The 26,312-nt window shown below is 36.3% G+C and overlaps 1 protein-coding gene across 1 annotated transcript in view; it reads left to right on the top strand.

The window, feature by feature from the left end:
* OTOG (otogelin) overlaps positions 1 to 26,312 on the top strand; it is a 90,871-nt gene that overhangs the window by 19,975 nt on the left and 44,584 nt on the right. The window contains exons 16-28 of the mRNA XM_068194056.1: positions 1,456 to 1,588; positions 2,065 to 2,242; positions 4,073 to 4,197; positions 5,089 to 5,301; positions 6,885 to 7,050; positions 7,556 to 7,630; positions 10,111 to 10,154; positions 10,650 to 10,803; positions 19,621 to 19,728; positions 23,784 to 23,922; positions 24,170 to 24,304; positions 25,371 to 25,517; positions 26,101 to 26,220. Coding sequence (XP_068050157.1) covers positions 1,456 to 1,588; positions 2,065 to 2,242; positions 4,073 to 4,197; positions 5,089 to 5,301; positions 6,885 to 7,050; positions 7,556 to 7,630; positions 10,111 to 10,154; positions 10,650 to 10,803; positions 19,621 to 19,728; positions 23,784 to 23,922; positions 24,170 to 24,304; positions 25,371 to 25,517; positions 26,101 to 26,220 — 1,737 coding nt within the window. The remainder of the gene's footprint in view (positions 1 to 1,455; positions 1,589 to 2,064; positions 2,243 to 4,072; positions 4,198 to 5,088; positions 5,302 to 6,884; positions 7,051 to 7,555; positions 7,631 to 10,110; positions 10,155 to 10,649; positions 10,804 to 19,620; positions 19,729 to 23,783; positions 23,923 to 24,169; positions 24,305 to 25,370; positions 25,518 to 26,100; positions 26,221 to 26,312) is intronic.

Below are 26,312 nucleotides of genomic sequence, written 5' to 3'. Positions count from 1 at the left end.
AACAGTCTATTGGAACAGAGAACAATTGTCAGGCAAAATTTCTCCTTCAGTTTACGTCTGAAGGAATAATAAAGCTTTTGTCGATACTGTGTAGTAATGTCTATACTATGGAGGGTTGTTTTCTTTGTTCTCCTTTGCTCTTCGTGCACCTGCCATTATTTAATTTTTAGCTTCACAATACTGTCAATTTGTAGCCATTGTTGCTGAATGAAATGCACAGAAACCTAATGTCTTAGTAAAGAGGCAAGACAGCAAGATAAGCTATAAGCTTAGCACATCACGAGGCAGATGTCTGTCTTCACTGTCACTCCAGGAAAGCTGGTTGAGCTGATGAAATATCTCCAGTTATTTTTATAATTTCAAGTCATCTCTTGATCCACCTCTGTGCCTGATTCTCTGTGATAGAACATTTTTTTTTAAAATTAGTGATCAAATTAATCATGTTAAGAAAAATGTGTTAATCTACTGGAATTAATGTACATGCTTTAACAAGCATTCTTTCCATATTTACATTGGAAGCCAAGGTACCTGTAGTTACTCTGGAAAGTGGAAGTCCTGTCCTGAAAATTTTGATTGTAACTGAATTCTGTTAATCACCTCCCTGACTTGTTTCCATTTTATTTAATGGAGACGTATTTGTTGTGGAATCTCAGTTAATTAGATGCTTTTGGTACTGTTGAAAATTAAGTTTCACTGAAGAATGTGGGTGTAAAAAAGTAAACAGGATTTGTCTAGGATTCTTTTAAAGAATGCTTCATCCAGACTGCAACGCAGTATTCATACTCATGTGTTTTTCCATGTAACATTTTGACTTGGAGAATGAAATGCAAAGAAGAATAAGCAATGGTTGCAGCAATAAGCAAGCTGACTCAGTTGGATGTTGTGATATTACATGCTGCCTTTCTTATATCAATATTCATCCACAGAGCTTCTGAACATGCTCTATTCTACAACTCCCCTCAGAAATGATGTGTTGTTAAGTGTTGTTTTAAATAATGATTCACAAGATGTTTCTGGTTTTCCTTAATGTTTGCCTTTAAAAGAATTTTATATATTAAGATATGCTTTAGAAGAACCCAGATGTATCAGAACACATTAAAGTACAAATCTGGAGTTTGCTGCACTGCTCTGTAGATAGTGCAGCATTCTTATTGAGCATCAGCTCAGCCTCAGTGGGTCTTTTATCAGGGTGTCTCATGAATTGTGTGTCTTGGTACTGAGCTACCTGAGAATTTTTAAAATTTCTCTTTCCAAATCCCACTTCTGTGCTGTGTTTTCATAGCATGCTAATGTCATCATTAAACACATATGGGAAATAATTCAGGATACTGATTTTTCTTAGCTGTAAGGCTGCATGTTTTATAAGCTCTCTCTGCTAAGAAGCAGGGTATAATTTTAAAATTTTCAATCCCCACTAAGTATAACTTCTCTTGTTTTCTTTGCTCTCACTTGCAGAACCAGGATGGATCATGTATCCAATCTGTCAGCCTTATTCTTAAGCAGGACCCCAAGAGGCAAGTGACCCTGACTCATTCAGGAGATGTTTTGATCTATGACCAATACAAAATTAACCTGCCTTATGCAGATGGTAAGGAGAAATACATAACCATATAACTGTTATCAAAGACTAGAGCAATAATTCAATTACATTTGTGCATGATATTTTCAGTATTGCTAACATACTGAAATGAAAAGGCATGTTTTAGTGTCAATATTGTTATTTCTTATGAAATGCTTCACAAATTAACTTTTGGTGAACTTTTTATACCAATGGTAGGAATTGTGCAGTACCTGCATTAGGCTAGTTGTTTCTTACATTAAGATTTTTTTTATTATAACAAGTACAAATGCTATCCCTCACATTTGCAAAGTTTTTTAGTTCTTGCCTGAGGGGAAATTATTTCCTTTTATTCTTGAATTGAGTAATTTCTTCTCCCATTTTTGTAAGCAACTCACATAAATTTAAGCAGAAAGAACCTTACTGCCACTTAGAGATGAGCTATAGATTATCAGACAAAAATTCTTATCCTTTGCCTTTGAACAATCTCTGTTTTTACTCCCCAGACTTATTTGAAATACGGAAACTGTCCTCTGTATTTCTGCAAGTAAAGACACAGATTGGATTACAGATCCTCTACGACAGAGAAGGACTGAGGCTTTACCTTCAAGTGGATGAACGGTGGAAGGACGACACCGTGGGCCTTTGTGGAACCTTCAATGGAAACACAGAGGATGATTTTTTGTATGCAGAGCTGCAATATTTCTATCTGCCAGTATATGAATATCCGTAGTTAGAGTGGTGGATCAAGTGTGTACTGAAGCTGAAAGGATAGATACCAAGAATAATTTATTTTGAAGTTCTTCATTAGTGAGATAGATAGTAGGGTTCAGTTGGCTAGCAGAAAATCTGTAGCTTCAACTACAGGATATCAAGCCTGGTTTTGCTGGAAATATTTTAATATAAAAAGGGAAATATGTGTGCTGTACAAGGGCTATTTTACCAGAAGAAATGTTGTCCAAAATACAGATTGGCCTATATACAGAATTTTCTGCCTCTCTGCAAGACTTTCTCTCTTTCCAGCTCTAATTTTTTCCTGCAAGCCCTAATCTGCTGTCTCTGACAGAGCCTCAATTGTTCAGTGCCTGCAGACCAGCAACAGGAACTAGCTGCTGCCTGAGCTTCCCTTTGCTGTGATGCAGGGAGAAGTGCTCAGAGCTGCCCAAGCACCATAGCCAAAGCTGCTGTTTGCCCAGTTTCTTTGTAACATATGTCTCACGGATGTTAAAGAGCAAATTGGCTTCCAGTGGATTTGTGTAGCCTAATGGAGCTGGGAGAAGAACACAAATATGGGACACAACAGGGTAAAAAAATGAAATAATAGAATAATTTTATGCTTTCAGAACAGCTGGAATTTTTCTAACGCAAAACTAATTGAAAAATGGAAAAGCTTTCCATTATAGTTCCCATTCAAAAAGACAGATACACATATATACCAGTGGAATTTAGAAAAGGTTCTATTTTACAGATTAAAAAGCATTATCAGACTATATTTATAATGAGACTGGGAAATACACAGGCAGCATCTCAATGAAGAGATATGATTTATGTAAAGCTACTTAAAATATTTCTGTTTGACATGTAGTTTTGTAGTTTATATTTGCCAACAGTCTTTGGATTGCTCTCACACAAATGAGAAGCTGCACAATAGTTGATATTTGTAAAATCAGCCCTTAAACCTGGGGACTTACAAATTGTGCTCAGACATGACACAAACTGTGATATCAAGGCATCTTGATACAAACACAAACAACCTGATCCACAGCAGATTTGGGAGACTTGCCGTAGGCAGTGGTGTCTTTTGCAGCACCTTCACTCCCAGCTGCTTTAGCAGTGGCAATATTCCCGACTGTGTGTCTCATGCCATCTTTTCCCTCAAGTATAATGTTCCATATTTAAATGCACAGTTTTGATCATTCTCGCTGTACAACAGTACTGTGCCTTGGTTATTTTGATCAAAGTCTTTATCGTTCAGCTTCTATTACCTAGGCCTCATAGGGATCTGTTCAATTGCTCTTGCAGTTATATTTCTGGAGGCTTGGGTTTCTTTTCTTTTCTCTTTCCTACAAGGAATAAAGAGTCTGGGAAGTCAGTAACAGACAGGAAACTATAGGTAGAGGAGAGATTAAAAATGGGTTGGATATCACTAAGGAACCAAAAGGACAAATAAGGGAGTTCAAACTATCAGGACAGTGATGCTTCCTGCTCTCTTATAAGGATGGAATTTGGTCTGTTTTGATCATTTCTTCCTTAAAAGTTTCTAGAGGATATCCTCTCTTTTTTTCCTTAAAAAGTTTCTAGAGGATATCCTCTCTTTTTTTTTTTTTTTTTTTTCTGGGCCTCTGGGCCCCCCTCTGCTAAAAAAGGAGTCCTGAAACCTATGATTACAGTTTTATAAGCAAGTGAATGAGGATATGGAATAGCGAAAGAGGAGCATAAATCAGAGGGTGTAAGAACTGAGATCATTATGCAAATTCACTATACCTTTTCTGACTGACTTCTGTTTTGCAAAAGATCTCCAGTTGGAGTAACAGAAAGCACTCCCGAGCTGTTTGGAAACACATGGAAAACTTCATCAGCGTGCGTCCTTGTGCATGATAGTTCACAGGTGGATCCGTGTGATGTTCATCTGCAGGCAGGTGGGCAGTGAGGGCAAATTCTTACTGACAAATGCATTTCTACTTAGTACACCTGTGCCCATTTTCCTAGTTGGATCAGGTACAGCAATAACCAGTTCTGCCCATTAAAGAAATTAGTTCCTAGGGGTAGTATAAAGGCAGCTGAGTTCAATCTCTTTAAAAAAATCACGTTGTGTATTGTTTGAGGATTTTGTAATACTTGCAGAGGCGTTTGAAATACGTCATTTTTATTTCTGGTTTGCAGTTACACTGTGTTAAGTTAGATATGCGCTAAAGTTTGGTAGAATGTCTTGGATTGGTGATGCTGCTAGTTAAGATGGGGACGCAAAACTATTGCAGTATTCATTTTTGAGAATGCTGAAAAAAACAAAATGCTTGATTTAGTTGTCTACTGTGGAAGTGAATGAGAAGGAGAAAGATGCTTACACACTGCCAGCCTATAGAATTAGCTGAAAGGGAATATCCAGTTGGGATAATATGCAGGTAGCTGATGCTTATGAGAACTACAGATGGTCACTAGGTCATCAGTTACATCTATTTCACAATTCCTACCACCTCTTGTATGAGACACTAAACACTTGTAAAGTCATAGAGGTAGAATATTAAGGTTTTCCCTGTGATTTCAGCAGTGCTAGGGAATCGTCATGTCTTCTGCTACAACATCACTTGTCTTTTGGGAATTTACACAATATGAAGTGCTAAAAAGCTGCGTTCTTAGTAACAGACTGGGACATGAGTTTTAGTCCTTCTGTACAGCTGTATAGATATCAGAGAGAGTTATGTGGCAGTAGTATATAACCATGAATGGTTGCATTGTATAGAAGACACTTTTTGTTCCAAGTCTTTTTAAACTCCCTCACTGAAACAGTTTTTAATCTGTTATTTGTGTAGCCTCTTATGCAGCGGAAGCTTGTAGCATCCTTACGAAAGATCTTTTTGCTCCATGCTACCCCTATTTGAGTCCTGTTCCCTATTTTGAGCAGTGCAGAAGAGACACTTGCAAATGTGGACAGACTTGTTTTTGCTCTGCTCTGGCCCATTACGCTCATCACTGCCGAAGGTTTGGAATTGTAATAGATTTCAGAGGAGCTGTCCCAGACTGTGGTGAGTTTCCTGTCACTTCTAATAAATAATTACTGCCTGAGGACTTTGTAGACAATCAAGAAATAAAATTAAATCAATACAATCTTTTAAGTGAGAGAAGGATTAATTCTAGTTCGAGCTTTTGCACACAGGGCAAGGTTCTCTTTTTTTAAAGAATTTTCTGTCTAGACAGAATTTGTACCAGTGTTTTTATAGGATTCTTCCTTTATAATTTCCTTTCTGTAGTTCTTTGACTCAGGAAACAATATAAATACTTTTTTAAGTAGTCAGAGGGCTTAAAATGTATACAGATTTGAAAATACGTCAGTCCTTATTATATGGCATTGCATATCTCATACCATATGGATATTATTAATGAACTGCATAAATAGATTTCTTTTCCTTGTAGATGCTAGGTTTGTCTAATTCTTTAAATGAACAAGATGAAGAATGATGGTATTTAGCAGTTTTAGTTGGATTATTGTCAACTTCTGCTGTTTGGCAATCTCTTATTCTCTTACTGTCAGTGATACTGAAATACACAAAGTGCTGAAGCAAGTGTTGAAACTTGGTATTGTTATTTAGTTTAAAATTAATAGAAGATTATAGAATATATGTATCTTTATAGATAAAGGTGATGTCTGTTAACTACTCTGTAAATCCTCACAAGCAAAGGATAATATTAAATTCTTCAGTTTATATTAAATTTTAGTGATGCAAAAGATATTGATAGGGCATGTTGGGCCCTCACATACATTTTTTTTTTTTTAAGTATAGAATTGGAAACCCTATCAAACAACCTGAAAATGACACCCCTGATGTGGGTCTGGCTCTAATAACGAGTCTAAGAATATTTTCTAAGGAGCATTCAAGAACTTAACATTTATCAGTTGTCATCACATCATGTAATAATCTGTTTTTTAATGCATGATAAAGAGGATTAAGCTGGTCCAGCTTAAGCATCTCAAGATGGAATATCTGTATGTATATCTGACAAGACTGCCTTGTTTGCATTTATTAGGGCATGAATGGCTATGTCCATTTGTGATTGAATAAGTTATTCAAGACATTTGATTTTTATTTTACTTTTTTGGAAGCAAGTATGGATTTCTTACAGTATATTGAAAAAGTCATGCTTGTATCATTTAAAATGTGAGTCTGTTAGTATTTCAAGAGCTTCAGTGTTTTGTTTTTTTAGTAGAGCTTTATAGAGACAGATATATATAAAAGAAAATTTAATATGATATTGTGCAACATCTGCCAAGTACATGTGTTTTATTTAAAGCTTTTAAGATTTTCTTTTAAGGTGCTGTGCATTTCCAAAAGCCCATGCACAAATGCCAAGTGTTTTCAAACTTAAAGGCAAAAAGGCTTCAGCTGTTTGGTTTCCATGTGTAAATCTGGATTTACTGCAGAGACTCATTGCACTTATTATTACTGTGGATTTACATCTGTGTAGTTTACACAGCATAGTGCCAAGATAGCAATTTTAGTGGAATTTAATGTGATTGGGAACAAAAGAATGGAGATGTTTATCAGAAAACTGTTGGGAGGTCCTTGAGTCTCTTGCACCGTAATTTGAGAGATTTGTTTCATTTGGACAGCTCTTTCATGTGAGGACACAAAGGAGTACAGTACTTGTGTATCAACCTGTGGTAGAACCTGCCAAGCACTGTCTGTGCCAGAGACATGCAGCAGTGATTGCGTTGAAGGCTGTGCTTGTCCCTCTGGAATGTATTTGGATACCAGGACTGAGCGATGTGTGCAGAGGTGGGTAAAGTTGCAGTTCTGATAGCCACACTCACTCTGTGGTTTCAGACCACCACATTTGCAAGTCAGAGTGGAAAACTAATTAACTTGTACCCTTGTAGATGATACAGATCTGTAAAATTGACAGGGTCTAAGAATTATACAGAACTGATATCTGTGTTGATAAAAAATAGCTTTTCTATAACATGGCCGCTCATCCAACATCATCAGCGCTTCTTAATTGCTCCTTTCTGTCTGGTTTTTGGCATGTAAGAGATACAAAACATAAGCTTCCATTTTCCTACTGATTTAGTTTGAAATGTCCTTGAGTTACATGGCAGTATTGAGATCAATTTCTTGCATTTAAAAAAAAACCCTCGAGCAACTACAAAAACACTGGCTAACCAAAAACCCCACCCCAAAACAAACAAAGCAACTGAAACTTGAACAGGAATTAAATCAGTGGGAATTTTATCTTCTTTTTTCTGTTTGGTTTAATCAGTTACATGTTTTTCCTTTATTCCAGAAATGAATGCCCATGTTATTTTCAAGGAATTTACTATCCCCCTGGAGAAAATGTCATGACCTCTTTAGGCAAATGGTAAGATACAAAATTGTGCTTCACGTGACTAAATTGTGTCATATTTTTAAGAGCTGTATCAAATAATTTTGGCTAGTTTGTTGGGTTTTCTTTTTTGTTGTTTTAGTTATTTTTAAAGGAAATCTACAGAATAAGCCTGCATCAGTTTTCTCTGTTTGACAAAAGTCCTTTAGAACTTAGGCTTTCCAGGCTGCTGTGCTTTGTAATACAATATACTGAAGTGCAAAACAGAAATAAAAGCCACAATAATTTCATATATCCATACTAATGTGGAGAGCTCCAGAAAAGCACAGACACTTTCTGAATGTCCATAGATCTTCATTGCTATTCTCCTTCCCTTTACCAGATTCTAAAATCCGTTTATGAAGAACTATTAAGAATCTGACTTCCACTAGTATAGAATCATTGTAAAAGAGCAATGTGGCTTTTATCAACTAAAAAACAACACAAAAAGCTGCAGCCAATGGTAAATAAGCATCTCTGTTATTGTTCCTTACACTTGGCATTTGTTCGTGTCCTCTTGCTCTTCCATTTGCATCATCGCAGTCATGACATCAAAGAAGAAAGTTTGTTAGGTGATCCTGGCTCCTGCCAGCTGCATCCTTTTCAACAGTTATTTCTGTCTGGAGAAGGTTAAGTAATGTGGATGACAAGCTCTGTAAATAACAAGCTTTCAGAAATAATATCTGAGCTCTGACTGCCCATATCAGTTGTTACAGCACTTAAATAAAAGCAGAGCAAACCAAATCATGTCCATGACAGATCAGTGTAGTACTTTAGTTTGTTACAAAGGCCACATTAGAGACTGGTGTTGTCAGACTCCCATTGCAGTGGGGGCACTTAGTAAGCACATACAAACTCCTTCTCACTCTTGTCAGCAATCCATAAATACTGGCTGTTATAAATTGATATCTTACTCATCAAGTTGGCATAATTTTTTACTTTAGGGCAGATTCCCTGGAGTGTGCCAGGCAGCCCACTATGCATATGAGGCCCTGCAAAGGCTGGGTGCACTGTTGCCTGCCCTCCCAAGGTGTTTTTGTTTACAAAATGTGCCAAACAGCCCTGGCAGCCAAGAGAAGGGACTTCTCCTGGTAAATCTTTAATCCTCCTCCTCAAAGATCTTGTTCAGCTAATTTTGCTGACCCATGTGATGGATATATGGTTGAATGCAGATCATGTGATGGTCCACAAATGTAGTTTTTAAAAAATTGCTGTGGACAAAAATCCTCTTTATGTTGATATCAGTGGAATTGCTTGGGATCTGGCAGCTTGTTTATTAATAAAATTAAAATCTACTAGATTAAAGCTTCTAGGATTTTAGCTGGAATTAGAGATCTGTGTCTCCCATTTAGTCACAATTTTTATTTGGGGTGTTTTTAATAAGGTGATATACAGATCTGTTGAGAGGAAAGGCTTTCAAATGTAGAGGTACAGACTGTCAGCTCCTGTGAATTGCCTTGTGCCAAGTAATATATTAGGACTCATGTAGGAATACATGTGTGGATGAACTGGAAAAAATGCTATATGATGAAGTCTTTCTTTATCTGTCGCTTTCTATTAGAAACAATGATGGTCTTTATTATATTCTCCCCATCCTTTATTGCTTTTAATTGTTTCATCTTTGGAACTTCCCACTTGAAAACTGGAATTTCTTCTTCATGGAATAGCTTTTCTGCTCGGTTGCTTTCAACAAGGTCTTTAAAATATTTTCATTGATGTTATATCACCCTTTGAGTTGCCTCCCTCTCAGTTCCCTTTGGTACTCCTTTTCCTCTTGCCTGAGTGATTCTGTGCAGTTCTCGAGTGCTTTTCCTGCAGGGTTTTGGGGTCCATACACAACTCCAAACGTGTTCACAGGGAGGCTGTAGCACATACAGAATTTGATTCTGAATCTGCTGACCACCCATAGGAGACCTGGGGATGTTTTAGCCATTGCAAAAGAATGGGGAAATAGTGCTGGATTTCATGGCCTCGGGATCTTTAGTGATGACCAGGACCTGAAACCCAGCCAGCACTGCTACGGTTTTCCCTGACAATGAGCTGCAATAGGAGCTGCCACCATTTTAGAAAAGTACAGGACTGTTTTGGCTCAAACTAGACAGGAGCAGACAGTGTAAGTTTTCTCAGTGCTTTCCTCCATACAGTATCCTATTAGGTTAAGTTTTATGCAGCTTTGAACTGTTTCATGCAGGGGAAATATGTTTTGGGAAGCAGTATGGGGGTATGTTCATGTATGTATTTTTTTGTCAGCCCATGCATCTGAACTCCTAATAACTCTATGCAGAAAGTAAAAATTTGAAGTTTAACTAATGTTCTTCATGAGCTAAGGCAATGCACTCTTTATCCACAGTTATAATGTTCAGTGCAAGCATTTATAAAATTATTTTCTATTGATTTATTCTGCATTACTAAATAGAATATATTAATGTTTTAGATCTTCCTGGCTCTCAGTACATCTTTGTGTCTTTCTATTGCAGCCATTGCAGGGATGGCATAATGAATTGTGATAACAACATAATAGGTGAGTGAAGAGAGAGGGAAACGATACGCCAAGCCCAATGAATAAATTTTCTCCAGTCTTGGTAGAACCCCTTGTCTGAATGAGAAGATAGTGCAATGTGTACAAATTAACTTCTGGGAGGGGATCCATAATTATCCATTTGTGTGTTTGACAGCAATACTCCTGCTTTTTACCAGCCTACTGTTCAAAATACTGTTAGATCTGAACAACTTTTTTCCCCCAGTACTTTAAAATACTATTTTTTTTTTTTTTACTTGCTAATGCAGATAAGGTTAGCTGCATGATAAACAGCAGACCTTCAGTAGGGCAAACAAAGGTTAGCTTTGCCCCCAGTACTATGAGGAGAGGCAACTGAATGTTACTAGTATTACTGGATGTTATAATTTCTATCCATATTTCACATCCATAATTATGTTACAAAACCTTATTGCACGCATTTACAGAATACCAAATTTCAGGTGTAAAGACTAAAGCATTTGTCAATTTTCCCCCCAGCACACAGCTGCCCAGTTGGACAGATTTATATTAACTGCAGCAATCCACAAGTGGATCCTGAGCTCAGCAGAGAGAGGACTTGTGAGAATCAGCTGCTAAACCTCACTTTCTCAGCACACCTTCCTTGTGTGTCAGGTTGTGTCTGCCCACCAGGGTGAGTACAGACGGATTTGCACCTTCTGGTGCACAAACATGATCGAGTAATTAATTCTACTTGTACAATTTGAAATCTCAAAGGCTGAGCATCAAACTTGTGAAGGCTTACCCCAAAATACTGGCTGTTAAAGTAATAATAAATGCTGAAGTGACAAGTGGAGTTAAATATTTCATAATAATATGATCAAAAAACCAAGAATATAGAAATGGCAATGAAATAATTATATTCAATCTGTGCTGTTACAGTGGAATCATTTTTATCTAGATTTTTTCCAAATATTTAACTTCTTATTTCAATATTTGGCTGCGGGAGATAAGTTTATTTATTCATAGGCATAATTTTCAGTACTTTTTCCCTCAAAAGTATCTCTTAAGTCTTGGGGATTTATGCTGATAATGTACAGATGAGCTGTTGTGGAATCAAGCACTGTATTGTTGAGAGAATTTGGATTATAAAAATAACTATGTGTTTAAGTTATGCTAGTCTTGATGGAATTTAATTTCTTAAGCACATAGCCTGTTGTTTTTTGGTTTTAGAACTCTGAAATCATTTGAACTGTTGAAATAGCTCAGCTGAAGTCTGTGCACTCACTGAGTGATGTGTAGATATTTCTATCACATGATAAAATATTGCTACTTGGGATTTTACTTTAATACTCAGAAACATATGTGAAATGGTTGATATCAAATGGAATCTGTAATTAATGGAACTCACAGTATGGTACCATATTGAAACGTGCTAAGGCAGACTTGGAAATTAACTGGAGGCAGATATTTTCAGAATTGCAAAGATTAACCCTCTTGGACCAGGCTGGCACACTTCAAGGCTACCTTCAGCAACACTATATGGCTGGCAGCTCAGATCATCAACTATTTATTCTCTGCTATTTTGCTGTGCATAATCTCTGAGCTTGTGATCTCTACTGCTTCCTGGTGGAATTTAGGTCTAGAATGTAAGCAATTAGTTTGGGGTTTTTTTAGCATAGGAAGACTCAGTGTAAAGCAGAGATGATCCTAAGACTCTGATAATATGGTTTTATGGTTGTAAGATGCAAAGTGTTATGATTTCCTAGGGACAAAAATACAAAATTAAGATGATTTGTCTTTATGGTAACTTTAGCAAACTGTATTCTTTTCTACAATATACTGGCTGTAGAGATACTAGCACAAAATTATCTGGTTTTGGTTTTTTTTTTTGTTTTGTTTTTTTTGGGGTGGTTTTTTTTGTTTTTTTTTGTTTTGTTTTTTTTTGAGGACTTTTTTTGTGTTTCGGGATTTTACCCTCAGTGCTGCTTAAGGCAGAACTAGAAAACAGTGTTACAAGCCTAAGGTTTGAATTAGGAATGTCAGTCTGTACTGATGAAGTAGAAATCTAAGTCACTTACAAACTTGTCAAAACTGGTATCTTTTAAATATTCAGCTCTAGTGGTCCTATATTGCTTATATGTTTGTTTTTATTTGAGGTTGCTTTAGGAAAAATTAAGATGATCCTAAAGGTGTGTGGTTTTTGGTGTGCTTTTGGAAAAGCAAGAGACTTATGTTGTGTATTAACTATGCAGGTTTTTAATTGGGATAATGAATCTTAATTGTTTAGGAGTTTTAGTAAGAGATGAATTTGATAGAAGCTGGATAGAAGTTGGATATGAAGAGCCCTAATGTTTTAAGTCAGTCACTGAATTCACACTACAGTGATTCATGCTGCAGATTGAGCAACTTAAAATCAGAGCCAGTACAGCACAGTAAGGAAAAATTTTTAATTAAATTTTTGGAAGATAAAATTGGGTAAAATACCATCACCATTATACAGTACCTCATCCTGTGTTCATGTCCTTTCAAGTAGTGCAGGATTCAAATGCACTGTGAATTTATGCAACTTGGAAATGCCTTTTCTAGGCTATCAGGTCTTACTGGTGAAATAGAAAACTGAGGTGACATTGTCCACTTTAAAAGGGTGAAACAGCCATGGAATTTCTTTGATCTTAACGTTAGTCCTTTACCTGAAATAATAAGTTCCATTCCTTTATTCATGCTTTTGTTCCTGCTTGAGATCTTGCATCGGTTTTTCTTGATTCATTACATGTAAGCTAAGCTGATTTAAGTTGCAATGAAATCAGTTTAGTGTGTTTGATTAGTTGACTTAGGTAAAATAGTTTCAAAAGTGAGTGAAGTAAAGTGAATATGAAACTAAGAAGGTACATTTAGGAAGGTACATTTTTTGAGGAGGAAAGTCCTTTCTGATCTGTTTAGTGGGGTGATTATTCCTCAAGTGATACCCTGAAAGATGCTTAACAAAAAGAATGTCTTTCCACAGAAATGATGTTAAGATTTCAAGGGGGCAATATTTTTGTTTTGCAGTGCATTTTTCTAGTATCTGAAAGCTGAAATATTCTTTCAAATACTTCACAACTTCTAGCATGCCTTCTTTTTTTTGTGCTTACAGTGCAGCTGTACTTCATTCTTTTTCCTCTGCAGTGAGTAAATCAGATGCTAGTAACCATGCTTAAGTAAATATCTAAATTTACCGGACATCATTCTATGCATTACAGTTTTTATGGTACAAAAATTGATTGTATACTTTCCGTCTATTTTAGAAGCTGTTGAAATGAAACATTAATCCCCCTGGAACTCACTTCCTAATATTGATTCACCCTACTTTGCTGACATATTAAGTAATTTTTAAGACTTTACTTATACTTTTTCTTACTGGTTTTCATCTGTCACCATTTAAAGGAAAATGTTCTATATTTCTATGTTGCATTTCAAAAAAATAAGTAATACACTCTCGGTGCATATTTTTTCAAGTACAATGTTTGAATTACATTTTCTGTTTCTGGGTTTCTATAAATCAAATTATTTTTCCTCCTTAACGGTGACGAATGTGCATGATTTGAGATGGAGACAGAATCCTTAATCAGACTGCAGAAGAAACAAGGAGAAAAGATAGAGTGAAGGAGAAGGAGGGGAATTAACAGTAGTATCTTCCTACATTTCTGGATGGCTGTGTGACATGTTTGCTCCAAACGGACATATGCTGGTTTGTGCCTGTTCTCTTCCATTGGTTTTCCATGGTTTCCAGTCAGACCAGTAATGATCTCCAAAACAGCTTCTGTTCCTTGTTGCTTACAGCCTGCTCTTAGTGTTGCTGTCAAGAACAGCAGTCACTTTCCTGAAGGAATTACTTGTGTTTTCCCACTTCCCTCATTGACAGGATTTTATGCTTTGACTGCAGCATGAGCTGGATTTAACTAATCTGTACTTTATAGAGTGTACAGCATAAAACTTGTGCTGTATTTGCAATATATAGAGTTTTGTGGGGGTACTATAGTGGTTGGAGTTATTTAGCTTAGAGGTATTTTCCAACCTAAATGGTTTTATGATTCTAACAAGATCCCTGACAGATTTTTGAATACAGGTGCTCTCATGTGAACTAACTCAGATTGCTTAATGACATACATCAGTATTTATTTTAGATCATATTATCCATTCGTATTTCCATTAGCTGAAATATTTAGCAATTTCCATGTCTATTTCATAATAATTCCATCTTGCTGGAAAAACCAAGGCCCACCAGCTTCTAAATATGAATAATAAATACATATTCTGAGAGTTATGTAAATAGCTTGAAATACATATTGTCCAAAATGCAATTAGTAATGTGTTGTATTGCTTCTGTTACATCTACATATTAGATCTTCATAATTTTTTCCCTTCTATGTTTTTGTTCCCTCTGTAACGCTATGTTAAACCAACCACTATACAATTAACCTAGATCAAGCAGTCTCTGCTAACTTTGCAGTATTTTGAAACTTCAGTTTCAAAATTTTCATGACTAAATTTTTTTTGAACTCTAAATCATAGCCAGACTTCTCTTCCTAATCTTGCTTATAAAACTGGCTGTAATTTTCTCCTTGTTTCACTACTTTTTTTAATTTCCCTTTCAATGTTAGTACTGCAAGGGAATAAAAAGTTAATTCTCAGCTGGCTGTTACCAGTGGTTATCTGTAAATCCAGGTCACTTAATTTCTCACTGTTCAGCAACATCCAATACCCAACTTGATGTTTTATTGAGTGTTAACAGACTGATCTTAAAAAGAAAGGAACATCCTTTTAGAATAACTAAGAACATAGTGTGGTCCATAATTCCAAGTATCTGTATTTATTTTTATGGCCTGTGAGTGTTTGAATCTCAAGAACACAAGGCAGCTGTATTGTAGTTTTCTTTTTCCTTACACTATATGTTTAATTGTTTACAACTATGTGGGCCACCTTTTGAAGCAAAATGCCTGATACATTTTTTCTTATGTACATTTAGGAAAAACAAAAGCAGTCCTTTCTCCCACACCCACACTCTGGATGCAACTTATTATTTATGACACAGAAAAATATATTTTGTGCTAAAAACTTGACTTTACTGAATTTGAGGAAATTTAACATAATTAGAATTTTTATGGCTTTCTCTTTTTTTCATCACTTATTGCTCCCATAAAATAGATGAACAAAGAGTTAGTAAATTGAAAGCTGTAATATCCTGTAATTGTAATGAAGTTTTGTAACCAAGGAATATCATACCAGATTTTCCTTCTAGAGCTTTCTCAATTATCATTGTATTTCTGTGGTATGTATCAAGTGACACATAACGAGCTGAAACACATTCTTGGAAGGTTTTATTAAAAAAAAGAAAACTCATAACTTTCTAATTTTCACAAAGAAAACAATTAATGTTGTTTTATAAATGTGCCTATGGACAAACAACTCTATTAATGAAGAATTAAGATGGGAAGAATACAGATGAGTTTCAAATATTTTTAGAAAACTACTCTTTACTAATATAATTACACTGACCATGTTATGTCATAAAATAAGTCTCCTTAGATTAAATAAAAATCCTGTGCTTTAGCTGTGTGTTTAGTATAATTTTTCAGAAGACCTACTGCTCCTCAGTTTAAACTCTGAATTTACTATTTTTATCAGTGTGAAAACAAAACCTGTTTTCTGTCCAAATCTCAGACTTCTGGATGGCCCTTCTGCTGCTACCAGGCTAAGTATTTTTAATCTTTCGCTTTAGGCAGAGCTTTGGAGAGGTCTGTTGAGATCTAATGTTTTCCAGGCAAATAAGGATTAACCCCATGGGGACACCATCATGGCTATGCACTTGACTATTTCCTCAGGAAAATACAATTCTCTTACAAAAACTTAATCAATGTTTCCTGTGTTTGGGTGTTTCAGGAACCAATATTTATCCACACCAGATTTTATGTTGGTTTCTGCTTCTGATGGCAATAGACACAGCATGCTGAAGATGCAGGAGCTCATTTCCAAAGAAAACATTTATTGCAGTGCCTTTGCAAGACAATCCAGTTCTTTTCCATTCTTGTCTGTTTTTCAGACTTGCAAATTTCCTTAAAATATTTTTGAGTTCCTTATTTTCTCTTGCAATTCTTACAAACCTTCTTGGTTTCTCATGTTCTAGTTTATACCATCTGCAAATAAATATCTAATTTTTTCCCCTGTGTTTGAATTAATTGACAGTAAAACTTCACCAGTATCATTCAGGTTCTGGAGCACGTTTTCATATGACCTTCTGCTTTCTGACTTGTTTTTAAGAGAAATATTGAATTCTGTCACTTAGTTCTAAGGAAGACTTCCATTATGTTCAGAGTTACTTTCTGAAATTCTGGTACTGGTTTTAGAGCTGATTGCAGGAAGGTTTCCAATCCAGGGTGAAGCTGCAAAAGAAACTGTCTCAGTTAAAGAATCAAAATAATTTGTTAGCACAGAAAGATGGAAGGATACAGTAAGAATAATGAAAACCTTCCAAGCATTCTACAAAATTACTTAATATTTTGGTATAATAAACCAGGGGAAAGAGGAAGAGGAGATTTTAAGAAGCTCACTAAATGAAACAGAAAACAGTCAGCCAGAATATATTAACTCTCCCTGTTGAGACTGAGACTGAACTGTAATGAAGGCATTAGGTGCTACAGTAGTGTTACTAGTGTTGGATTTTCTCTCAAAATTTATCTTGTTTTCTGGTTAGACAAGTCAAATGCTCCGTGCTGCTTATTTTGTTCATTTTTTGCTTCCCTTAAACTCTATTACAGACCTTTGTAGGACGATCTGTGAAATCTTCAGGGAGCAAATTTAATGTTGCAGGAAAGGTACTTGTGGGTGCATAAAAGAGTTGATGTTGGGCTGTTGCAGGAGAGCAAGGAAGGAGCTTGTGCAAGACATAGACTATTGGAAACTGCTCTGCTGGAAGCTGGGAGAGAGATTTTATTGTTTTGGTACAGATTTGGGATCTTTGCAGAAGCAAAGAAGTGTTTGAGTCACAGATGACATTACTTCTAATGGTGCCTTTACCATGATTATTTATGTATTTCTGTGTGTGTGAATGCAGAAAGCTCTAGTGTCTTTGTGGTTCATTGTAGGCTGGACAGTAAGTATAAGCATCAAGAAAAATGTTTGATACTTCAAAGAGGAGTTGTGCAAGGCCTCTCTGTAGGGTATTTGTGGTGAATTCTTAGATCATTGAAATCTATCCATTTGCTTGGCTTTACAAGAGAGAAAGCTGTTATCACTTTTTTTTTTTGAATCCAGTGTAATAACATGAGGCAAAACCTGCATTTAGTGTTACCTTGTCAGTGTGATCTCTTTGTGTCTGAATGTGCCCTGTTCAGTTCTGAGCAGCTTTAAACCAGTGGGAATTTCAGTCTCACAGTTGATTGTCTCCAAGTGACACAATGCTTGAAATAAGTATAGCTTACAAAGAACACTTCACCTAACCTGGAGGAAAATTACAGTTTTTCAGTTTAATGGGGGAGAAGGGTTTATGGTGTTCTACACGTTCCCATTCATAAGCCTTACAGAGATGTAAATTTCTGTCTGATACATAACACACTGAAGTCTAAGTCAAATACAAATTACAAATCTGTACAATTTAATTTGTAAAATACAAATTACTAGCTCATTAACATGAGCAAATATAATGTCCTGTGATAAATTCAGTGATGAAATGTTTCCTTTTGGCTAGCAGGGAAACAGAACATTATTGTTACCCTGTTTGTCATGGATGTGCCTCACACCTATCACATCTTGTCCATGGTGCCATATCTTGCCTAAATAACAGTGCTAAACATCAGGAGCAATGAACCTGTTAGGAACACGGAAAAACCTGTACAAAATTTGTATTACTACAGGGAGGTACTGGGTTTCCAAATAAACTTACCTTGATAAAAAAAAATAAAATAAATTATCTGCCCAAAAGTACCATTTGAAGAGACTGTTTATTTGTCAATACAAGTACATTTCAAACATTAGAAACAAGGATAATCCTAGACTCCATGGTGCCTGTAAGAATTCCTTTTACTGTGGAACTGGCATATTAGCTGCTCTGGATTCTTGGGTTGTATGGAATGGGGCAGGATCAAAACAACTTGAAGCTGCAGCAGTTGGAGTGAAAGACACTGCTGCAGCTTGTCATGAGTTCAGGTTTCACAGCTTTCATTTGAGAGATGGATTTGTCATCACAGCTGTTCTATATGTTATTAGACCCTCAGGTCCCATATTGGTATGGCTTTGCTTATCCAATAGCATGATAATATTTGTAATAAAATGAATTAGTTTTTAGAAGAAATGCAACTTTCCTGGGCTCAGTAAAATAATAGCTTATTTAATAAAATAAATGCTTTATTGCTTCTGGTGTATTTCATGACCTTTATTTGTAGAATCTGCTTGAGATCTTTCTTTATCTCTGTCTTTATCTAATTTCAGATTTTCTGAATATTATCAAAAAAACATGAACATTTTACTTTAAAATAGGGACTGGTTGCTCTATTTTAGTCTTTCTGGGCAAGAATTCCTCTGTTCTTTCTCTATAAAAGCCATCATTTTCACTTTCTTTTTTCTTTAATTGTTTTCCATTTTTATCCGCTTGTCTAGGAGTTCTGTATAAACACAAATTCATAGCATTAGTCTTGAATACTTGTAGTTGTACTAGTCTTGAATAGTCTTGTAAGCAGCTATGTATGTGGTTAGCTATGGTATAATGAAAAACCTCCTTTGAAGGCTGTGAGGATACTTCTGCCACTAAAATTGAGTATATTTGTAACAGCTTGCATGAAGGTGCCTGTAATTGCTTGCATAAAGATGCAGAAATAAATATTAATGAATTAATGCAATAATTTCATGCAGCCAGGATAGCTCTTTTGGTATTGATTAAATTATTCATGGAGCAAGAGGTGTAACTACAGCTATAGAAAAACAGCAGTAAAATAAAACTCTTTCAATCAGTGAAAGGAAAGAATAGGACAAGAATAAATCCTCATTTAAAAATCCTTAAACTAAATATGCCACAAATTTTGGAGAGTAAGAGTACATACCACTATAACCAAGGGCTGTAATGGCTCCCACAACTCATGGGTTGTCTCTTGGCTTGAGTGAAATGCGGTTTCATTGGCTGAGTTACAAGAAATTTGATGAAATTTAGAGGATTTCTAAAAATTTGTAGTTTCCCTAACCTTAAAATTTGTATATTTGTGAGTCAGTCTTAGAGGGTTAGTGATTAAAAGGTTAGTACCCAAAGTACTGGCACTTAATAAAGATAAAATATTCAGGTACCTGTGAAAGGAAGATACCAAATTGCTCATACAAAATTATTAACAAAATGGTGCCTTTTCAGTTTCAGAAGACTTTAAATATTATTTGCATCTCAATAACAAAACTGGTAGCAACTTTAAAGTTTAGGAAAATATTTTTGTATCTAGATACCAGCTGTACTGCTGCTGGATGAATATTTTTTGTTCTTTTTATTTGATAGTCTTGTGAAACATGGGGATATGTGCTTGGATGCAGATGAATGTCCATGCTCATGGAAAGGAAAGGAATATTTTCCAGGTGACAAAGTCATTTCTTCTTGTCATACATGGTAAGTGGCATTCTATTTAAGTGAGTTCATTTTAGTTCTGTATTTGTAGGTTGATTATTTTTCCTTCATGTGTTTTAATCATAAATTTCACAGCAGATTATCTAAATCATCTACTTTGACTTTGTATTTACATTTCTTCAAAGAGCTGTTAAAACTGGTTCAGATGTTGTTGTCTCAAAGTACTTTACGTAACAAAATAGAAGCAATTTGGGATCTATTCAGGTTTTAAAAGTCTTGACTTAGAAAATGACTTTTTTTAGTTTTCAAGGTTATGGCTAGTATTCCTTAAGTACAGGTTAAATCCCTTAAATATTACACTTAAGTGACATTTGTGGAAGCTTTTTACTTATTCATTTTCACATTTAGCATTGAATCTGAGCTGTCTAGAGACCAGAACATAACGCTGTATTCTTAAAACTGCATCCACTATGTTGAATTAAGGGGAGTATTGAAAAACATCATGTACTGAGCAAAGAAACTGACAAATTGGTCACTGATTTTGTGTGTGGACAACTGATGAATCAATCGGTGTTCAAAGGGAGAATTACAAATGGAAAGGGTTGATAGGATTGTTTGAACACATGCAGACACCTATTCCTTTTTTCCCTTTACTATCCAGTGTTGTAAATGCAGCACATACCCTGCCAGGTTTCCTTGAGCACTCTCAGTAGGATGTGTTTTATTTAATAAGCTTCGCAGGAGTGTGAAAATACACCCCACCTACCTGATCCTGGAACAAGCTCATTTCATCACAATCTCTCCCTGTTTTCCTCTCTGCCCAAGGCTGAATGTTGCAGGCTGGCACTAAGCGGTGCTACTTGTCTACCTGTCTTACCAGAGCCTCAGAAAAACCAGCTCTACCGCCAAGCACCATGTTGCTGTGATAGAGGTGTAGCCTCCAGGTTCCCAACCAAGCAGCTCCCTCTTTTTGTTCCTTCCTTGTCGCTTACCAGGAGCATTTAACTGGTGTCCCCTGGTGAGCTGCTGCTCCTGGCCAGCACAGCTCAGGGTAGCCCAGCCCAGGGAAGGCTTGTCCCATCAGCACCAGGCTCTGCCTTGTCTGGATGTCGTGCCCCCTCCAGCCTTGTGCTGATTGCCTTCCTCTGCCTCTCGTCAGGTCCTCAGTAGCTGCTCTAGAAGAGATTTGTAGCCCTTTGGTCGACTGGTGAAGCAACTTACAAGGCATCTCCACTGGGCAGGCAGGTAAAGCGACCCGGGTTATTCACCCCCTTGTTTCCAAAGGCCTCTCCATTTGGCCCTGTTGTGGGATTGCTTGCATCAGAGAGAATTAATTTGTCCCATCTAATCTGTATGAGACTTCACCAAAGGCAGCAGCAGTGCAGGCAGAAAGACACTGGATATTTAACCTTCTCTTTATTATTTTTTTTTTCCTGAGGCCAGGCTAATTAATTCATGCACAAACCCATAACGTTGTCATGGCTTTTGTAGTCTTTCACATCCTGAAGCAGAGGCAGGTTAAGTGCTAATGGGGAGTCTGCAACAAGCTCTGCTTGATACAAAGCGTATAACATCTGAGTCTGCTGAGTGGGTATGCAGGGGTGTATCTGATGTGTTAGGGAAAGGTGCAAAGTAGGAGAGCGCTTCTGTGCAAACACACTTAGGCACTCATAGAAGTCATCATATAGTGGGGTTGGTGCATTGAATTAGTGTGTGTTGATACTAAATAACATCTTACTCATACTTGGTGTAGTGTTAGCAGCATAGATATTGATCTGATTTATCTGTTGAACAGTGACATGACAAACAAAGTAACTTCATAAGCTGGCAAAACTACCTGTGAACTGACAGGAACTTTCAGCCCAAGCTCTGGGGTCTGTCTGACCTGTGGCTCTAGGTTTCCCAAGTTTTGTTTTCAGGGCAAGTACCTGAAATATTTAGCAGGTAGTGGCAACATTAAACACAAAATGTTCTAATTCTGAGGCTATCAGAGCAACACTTGATGGTGTGCTGTGCCAGGTAAGATGGGTTTGTGCAAGTAGATGTGCTGATCTGCTGTTGTCATGATGAAACCACTGAGCAACTCCTGGTCACTCTGTGTGCTGCTGAATTTGGCCTCGTGTATTTTTTAACAAATACTTCTTGGAAATATGCTTTATGAAAAGCTATTTGAAGTTTAGAAGATTCTGATAGCTCAGCTTTTCCAACTAGGGCTCTCTAGATCCTGATAAGTAAATGTTAGTTCACTCCATATGAAACATGACTGCTGTAGAGGACTTTAAAGACATTGTGTCTCTTAATCTCTTCCTTTTGACTATAAATATGTTCCTGAAAAAAAATAAAAGGATCTCCCTAGGCTTTGCATGCTAAGAAATGTTTCTGCACAGGCCCTTAAGATATCAGCATATGGAGAAGGATTTAAATAGGCCAAGAGTGAAACTAAAACCTAATGTCTCAGGAGAACATGAGAAGCAGCATTTAATTTTCCACTCCAAACATAATTTCTTCTGTTTCCCTCTCTCTCCATCAGCTTGATGAGGTTCCTTTCTTTGGTGCTGTCCTGAGGTGACTGCAGTTAGCAAGTCCTGCTGCTATTTCCTTGTGCTTTGCTACAGCAAACACTTCTCACATGTATTTTAAACTTATTTTAGCCATTAGTGGATTGGTACATGTAGTGAAGCAAAATGCAAGCAGTGGAGCAAATCAGTGATGGGATAAGCAGAGTCTTGGAAAATCTGTACAGTGGCTCCATGTAGGTGCAAGCTTATTGCTAAGGGAACTGGAGGAAACCTGATGCTACCAGAGTAGCTGGAGCTGCCTAGATTTTCTATTATTTGCTGCCCTTCTGAAAAAAAGTGGTGTACTGGCACTGTAATAGAAATATGAAGGAAAAGTTACACTGACAAAAATTTATACTGAGAGAAAACTTCATACTTCCTGCTGCTTCAGTATATGAGATGTCAAATGTTAGAGATTTATCCAGTATTTCTGTAAGTCACATTAAGACTTCAGTTGTAAAGTATTCAGCATTCATTTAACAAGGAAATTAAAAATAGTTTTTTTAAAAGTAAACTTAGGCATATACCAATTATATCACATGCTGTATTTAGTTTGACCTACATTTATAAAGATACTTACTAAAGCTATGCCAGGACACCAGCTTTGCTGTCTTTATCAAGGAGAATTTACGTGTCTGGGTCATTTGGGAACCTAGAAATGAGATTTTAATGATTGCTTGTGGATGCAGGAAATGAAATTCTATCCATAACTTATGTCATTTCTGAAAATAATTGCAAGAGGGTGATTCAGAAAGAGGCATAATATCCAATGCTGCAAAATCTCCTATTATGCAAAGAGATTCCACTTCTCTTGTGCTTCAAAGGGAATTCAGCAAAGTCTGAACAGTCATTCTGTAGATGTGTGGTGAAAGCCCTTTGATGTTTAAGGTGGCCATAGACATAACTTGAACTGTTCTAGAAGCTCCTAAACTCTTAGGCTGGTGTTTGAGTGTGATGACATCTGGAAAAAGAGTAAGTCCAACAACATGGTTCTTTTAAGGACCCTAAGCACCAAAATAATGCTACTGCAACATTTTCTTGATAATTTTGTGAAATTCTTATTCAAGGAGAGAATGCATGGAGACTGTAGTAACAGGACATGCTACTTTTTCACTTTAAGATTCAACTTGTACAGAAAAAATGTTTAGAGAGAAGCTGAAAAAGAAGGCTTTCTCCTTGTGGCATGTTATTGGTGTGCACTAGAGGATAAATTGTATTATGTTGCACTGGGTTTTTTGTTTTATTGGTTTTCTTGGTTGTATTTTTTTGGGTTTTTGTGACTTGTTGTGGTGCCTGTGTATTCTGGAGCCTTTAAATTCTCATGGAAGAAGAAACTTAGACAGTATGAGTTCAAGATGTACAGTTTTTTCACCAGAGAATTAATTGATGTGTCCTGCTTCTAGCCAACATTTCAAAATGCTTTTGTCCCCACTCCACACACTTGCACAGCTTTTGTTTCTTTGCTTCTCAGTGCAATAGCTGTAATCATTTGTCTGGGCTTGCAGCTGATATTCCCATTATTGGTCGTACATTTTTCAGCATTTGCCAGCACGGATCGTTCCAGTGCACCTTCCAGCCCTGCCCATCGATGTGCACGGCGTACGGGGACCGGCACTACAGGACCTTCGATGGGCTCACCTTTGACTTTGTTGGAACTTGTAAGGTTTACCTGGTTAAGGTGAGACTTTTGTGTAAAACCTCCCTAAAACTGGATTTACAACTCCCTGGTAAAATCTACCATTGTACTTACTTCCCGTCTGTGCATTTTGCTGAGTCCTACATCCTATTTTTTTTCATTTTTGATACTGTTTAAGCTTTGAATCATACATAACATAAACATACTCTGAGGTTTTGCTAATTGAACTATGTAACAATATGTATATTTATATTAGTATATTTAAAAATTGACTTTTTTTTTTCCTCAGGGTACTTCTTCAACCAGTCTTTCTGTCATTATAGAGAATATTGACTGCTTTAGTACTGGAATCATTTGCAGAAAAAATGTTTTCATTAATGTTGGAAAATCTCTTTTAGTATTTGACGATGAGACTGGGAATCCAGTAAGTTTCAGTTTTTACTGCTGGTCAAAAAGCACCATATGTACTTCTGGGGATGTTTCTTCCTTTCATAACCAAAAACTTACTGTGCCACTTCAGTAGCAGAGGTGTGTAAATATCTTTACAGTGAATGCTGATGACATCTGGATTGTTCAATGGAAACTTTAAACAAAATATTGTCTGTATTAGACAAAAATGTTAGAGGAGATAATTGTAGCTCGTTTGTTTAGACTTACTTTCTGTTTAATATCTTAGGAGAAATACAAGTGTTTTGAAGTCAGTGGGAGTTTTGCTGTTAATTCCACTAGAACTAAGAGCTTAGTCAGGAGAGGCATGCATAGGAGGAATATTTCTAGACAGTTAAAAAATCCCAACAAATTACAGCCCCTGTGGAGTATATCCTCCACAGCCTGAGTTTAATTTTTGTTTTGGCCAAACTACAAACTCTATTCTGTAAACATTTAGTATTTTAGTATATTAGTAATTATAGTATAAATAGTACTATTTACAGTTTATAGACTGACTACAGAAAGGAAGTTTGAGATATTGTGGAATTAAACCAGGCATCTTAGTCCATGCTACAAATAAGTTGCAGTCTGATTGTTAGTGGATTGAGAGAAAAATGCTTTATGTAGATAAGATTGTGACCTAGGGGCAGACATATTTAGACAATTCCTTATTTCCAGAGGCTGTTTCATGCATCTTTTTTACCTATCCATATTCAAAAAAAGCATACGACTGCGACAGAATTACTTATAACTAAGTGAAAATCATAATCAGGAGCCCTAAGACTATTCATCTACCGCCCAGATGAATCCATTACCTATCCTTTAAATTTGATATAAAATCAACTTTTAATAGTGAAAAATCATAAAAATACAATACAGTTCACATTCAAAATCCAGGCCCATTTTGCATAAGCAGTTTTCCCTCTGTGGCCTTCTGTCTGTTTTTGGATGTGTCTGAGAACCATGTTGTTAATTTTATTGAGGTGTTTCATTTCCTGTCAAGTGAACATTTTGTGAAGATATTATTCCCATTATAAGCTCCCTTGTTTTATTTTGAACAGAGCTTATCTAGTTATATAGATGGCCTACAGAAAATGCAGTTATGGAAAGCTGGATTTTTCACTGTTGTTCATTTTCCTGAGGAACATATCACCATTCTTTGGGATCAGAGAACAACAGTTCACGTGCAGATGGGTCATCAGTGGCAGGTAGGTGGAAGTCAACAATCTTATTGCCATTTTCTTTGAGGTGTTTATATCTTGTTAAATAAGACATATTCATTCTGAGAATAAACTGAATGTCTGTCAGAAATAAATTAAAGAAGCATTCAGCCATCTTGTCAATGAAAATATTCATTCTCTTTTATTTTTTTTTTGTTACTCTTTTCTGTATAACTTCTGTAAAAAAGAGACAAATATCTTCGGGGTGGAGTTTTCCTTCAGTACTCATTCCTTATATGACTGAAGCAGATGTTATTTTGCTGAGGCTTAAAAGAACACATAACTGGCTAACTGCACCCTTTTCTGAAATAAATGATCATCTCCTTTTTTAAAGGCTTGGGGATACGTAACTGAAAGGGCATAATAGTGACATCATCAAAATAAAATATCCTCCATAGCTTTGTTACTGAATTCTTTTGACTGAAATTTAGCTGAAAAAGGATCAAAATGTGATAAATTTATAATTAAACAGCTGAAGCTGCAAGTTTTGAAAATGATCATGATTGATGGTATTTAATCTTGTGAAAATACATGTTTATATATGTGTGTGTAAATATAATTTTTTTCTCAGGGAGAATTGACTGGATTGTGTGGAAATTTTGATTTGAAGACAGTAAATGAACTGAAGACTCCAGATAATTTTGAATTAACAAACTCACAAGAGTTTGGAAACAGCTGGACAGCTATAGAGGTACATGGCAAAAAGAGAATGTGTTTACCTGTATATTTTGCTAGTTGTTGTTCTTGCTGTTATATAATAAAATTAATCTTGAATGAAATCAG

The sequence above is a fragment of the Anomalospiza imberbis genome, chromosome 6 (assembly GCF_031753505.1).
Source record: "Anomalospiza imberbis isolate Cuckoo-Finch-1a 21T00152 chromosome 6, ASM3175350v1, whole genome shotgun sequence".
NCBI classification, from domain to species: domain Eukaryota; kingdom Metazoa; phylum Chordata; class Aves; order Passeriformes; family Viduidae; genus Anomalospiza; species Anomalospiza imberbis.
Note: the sequence above shows the minus strand (reverse complement) of the source record. Positions and strands in the feature narration are given on the sequence as shown.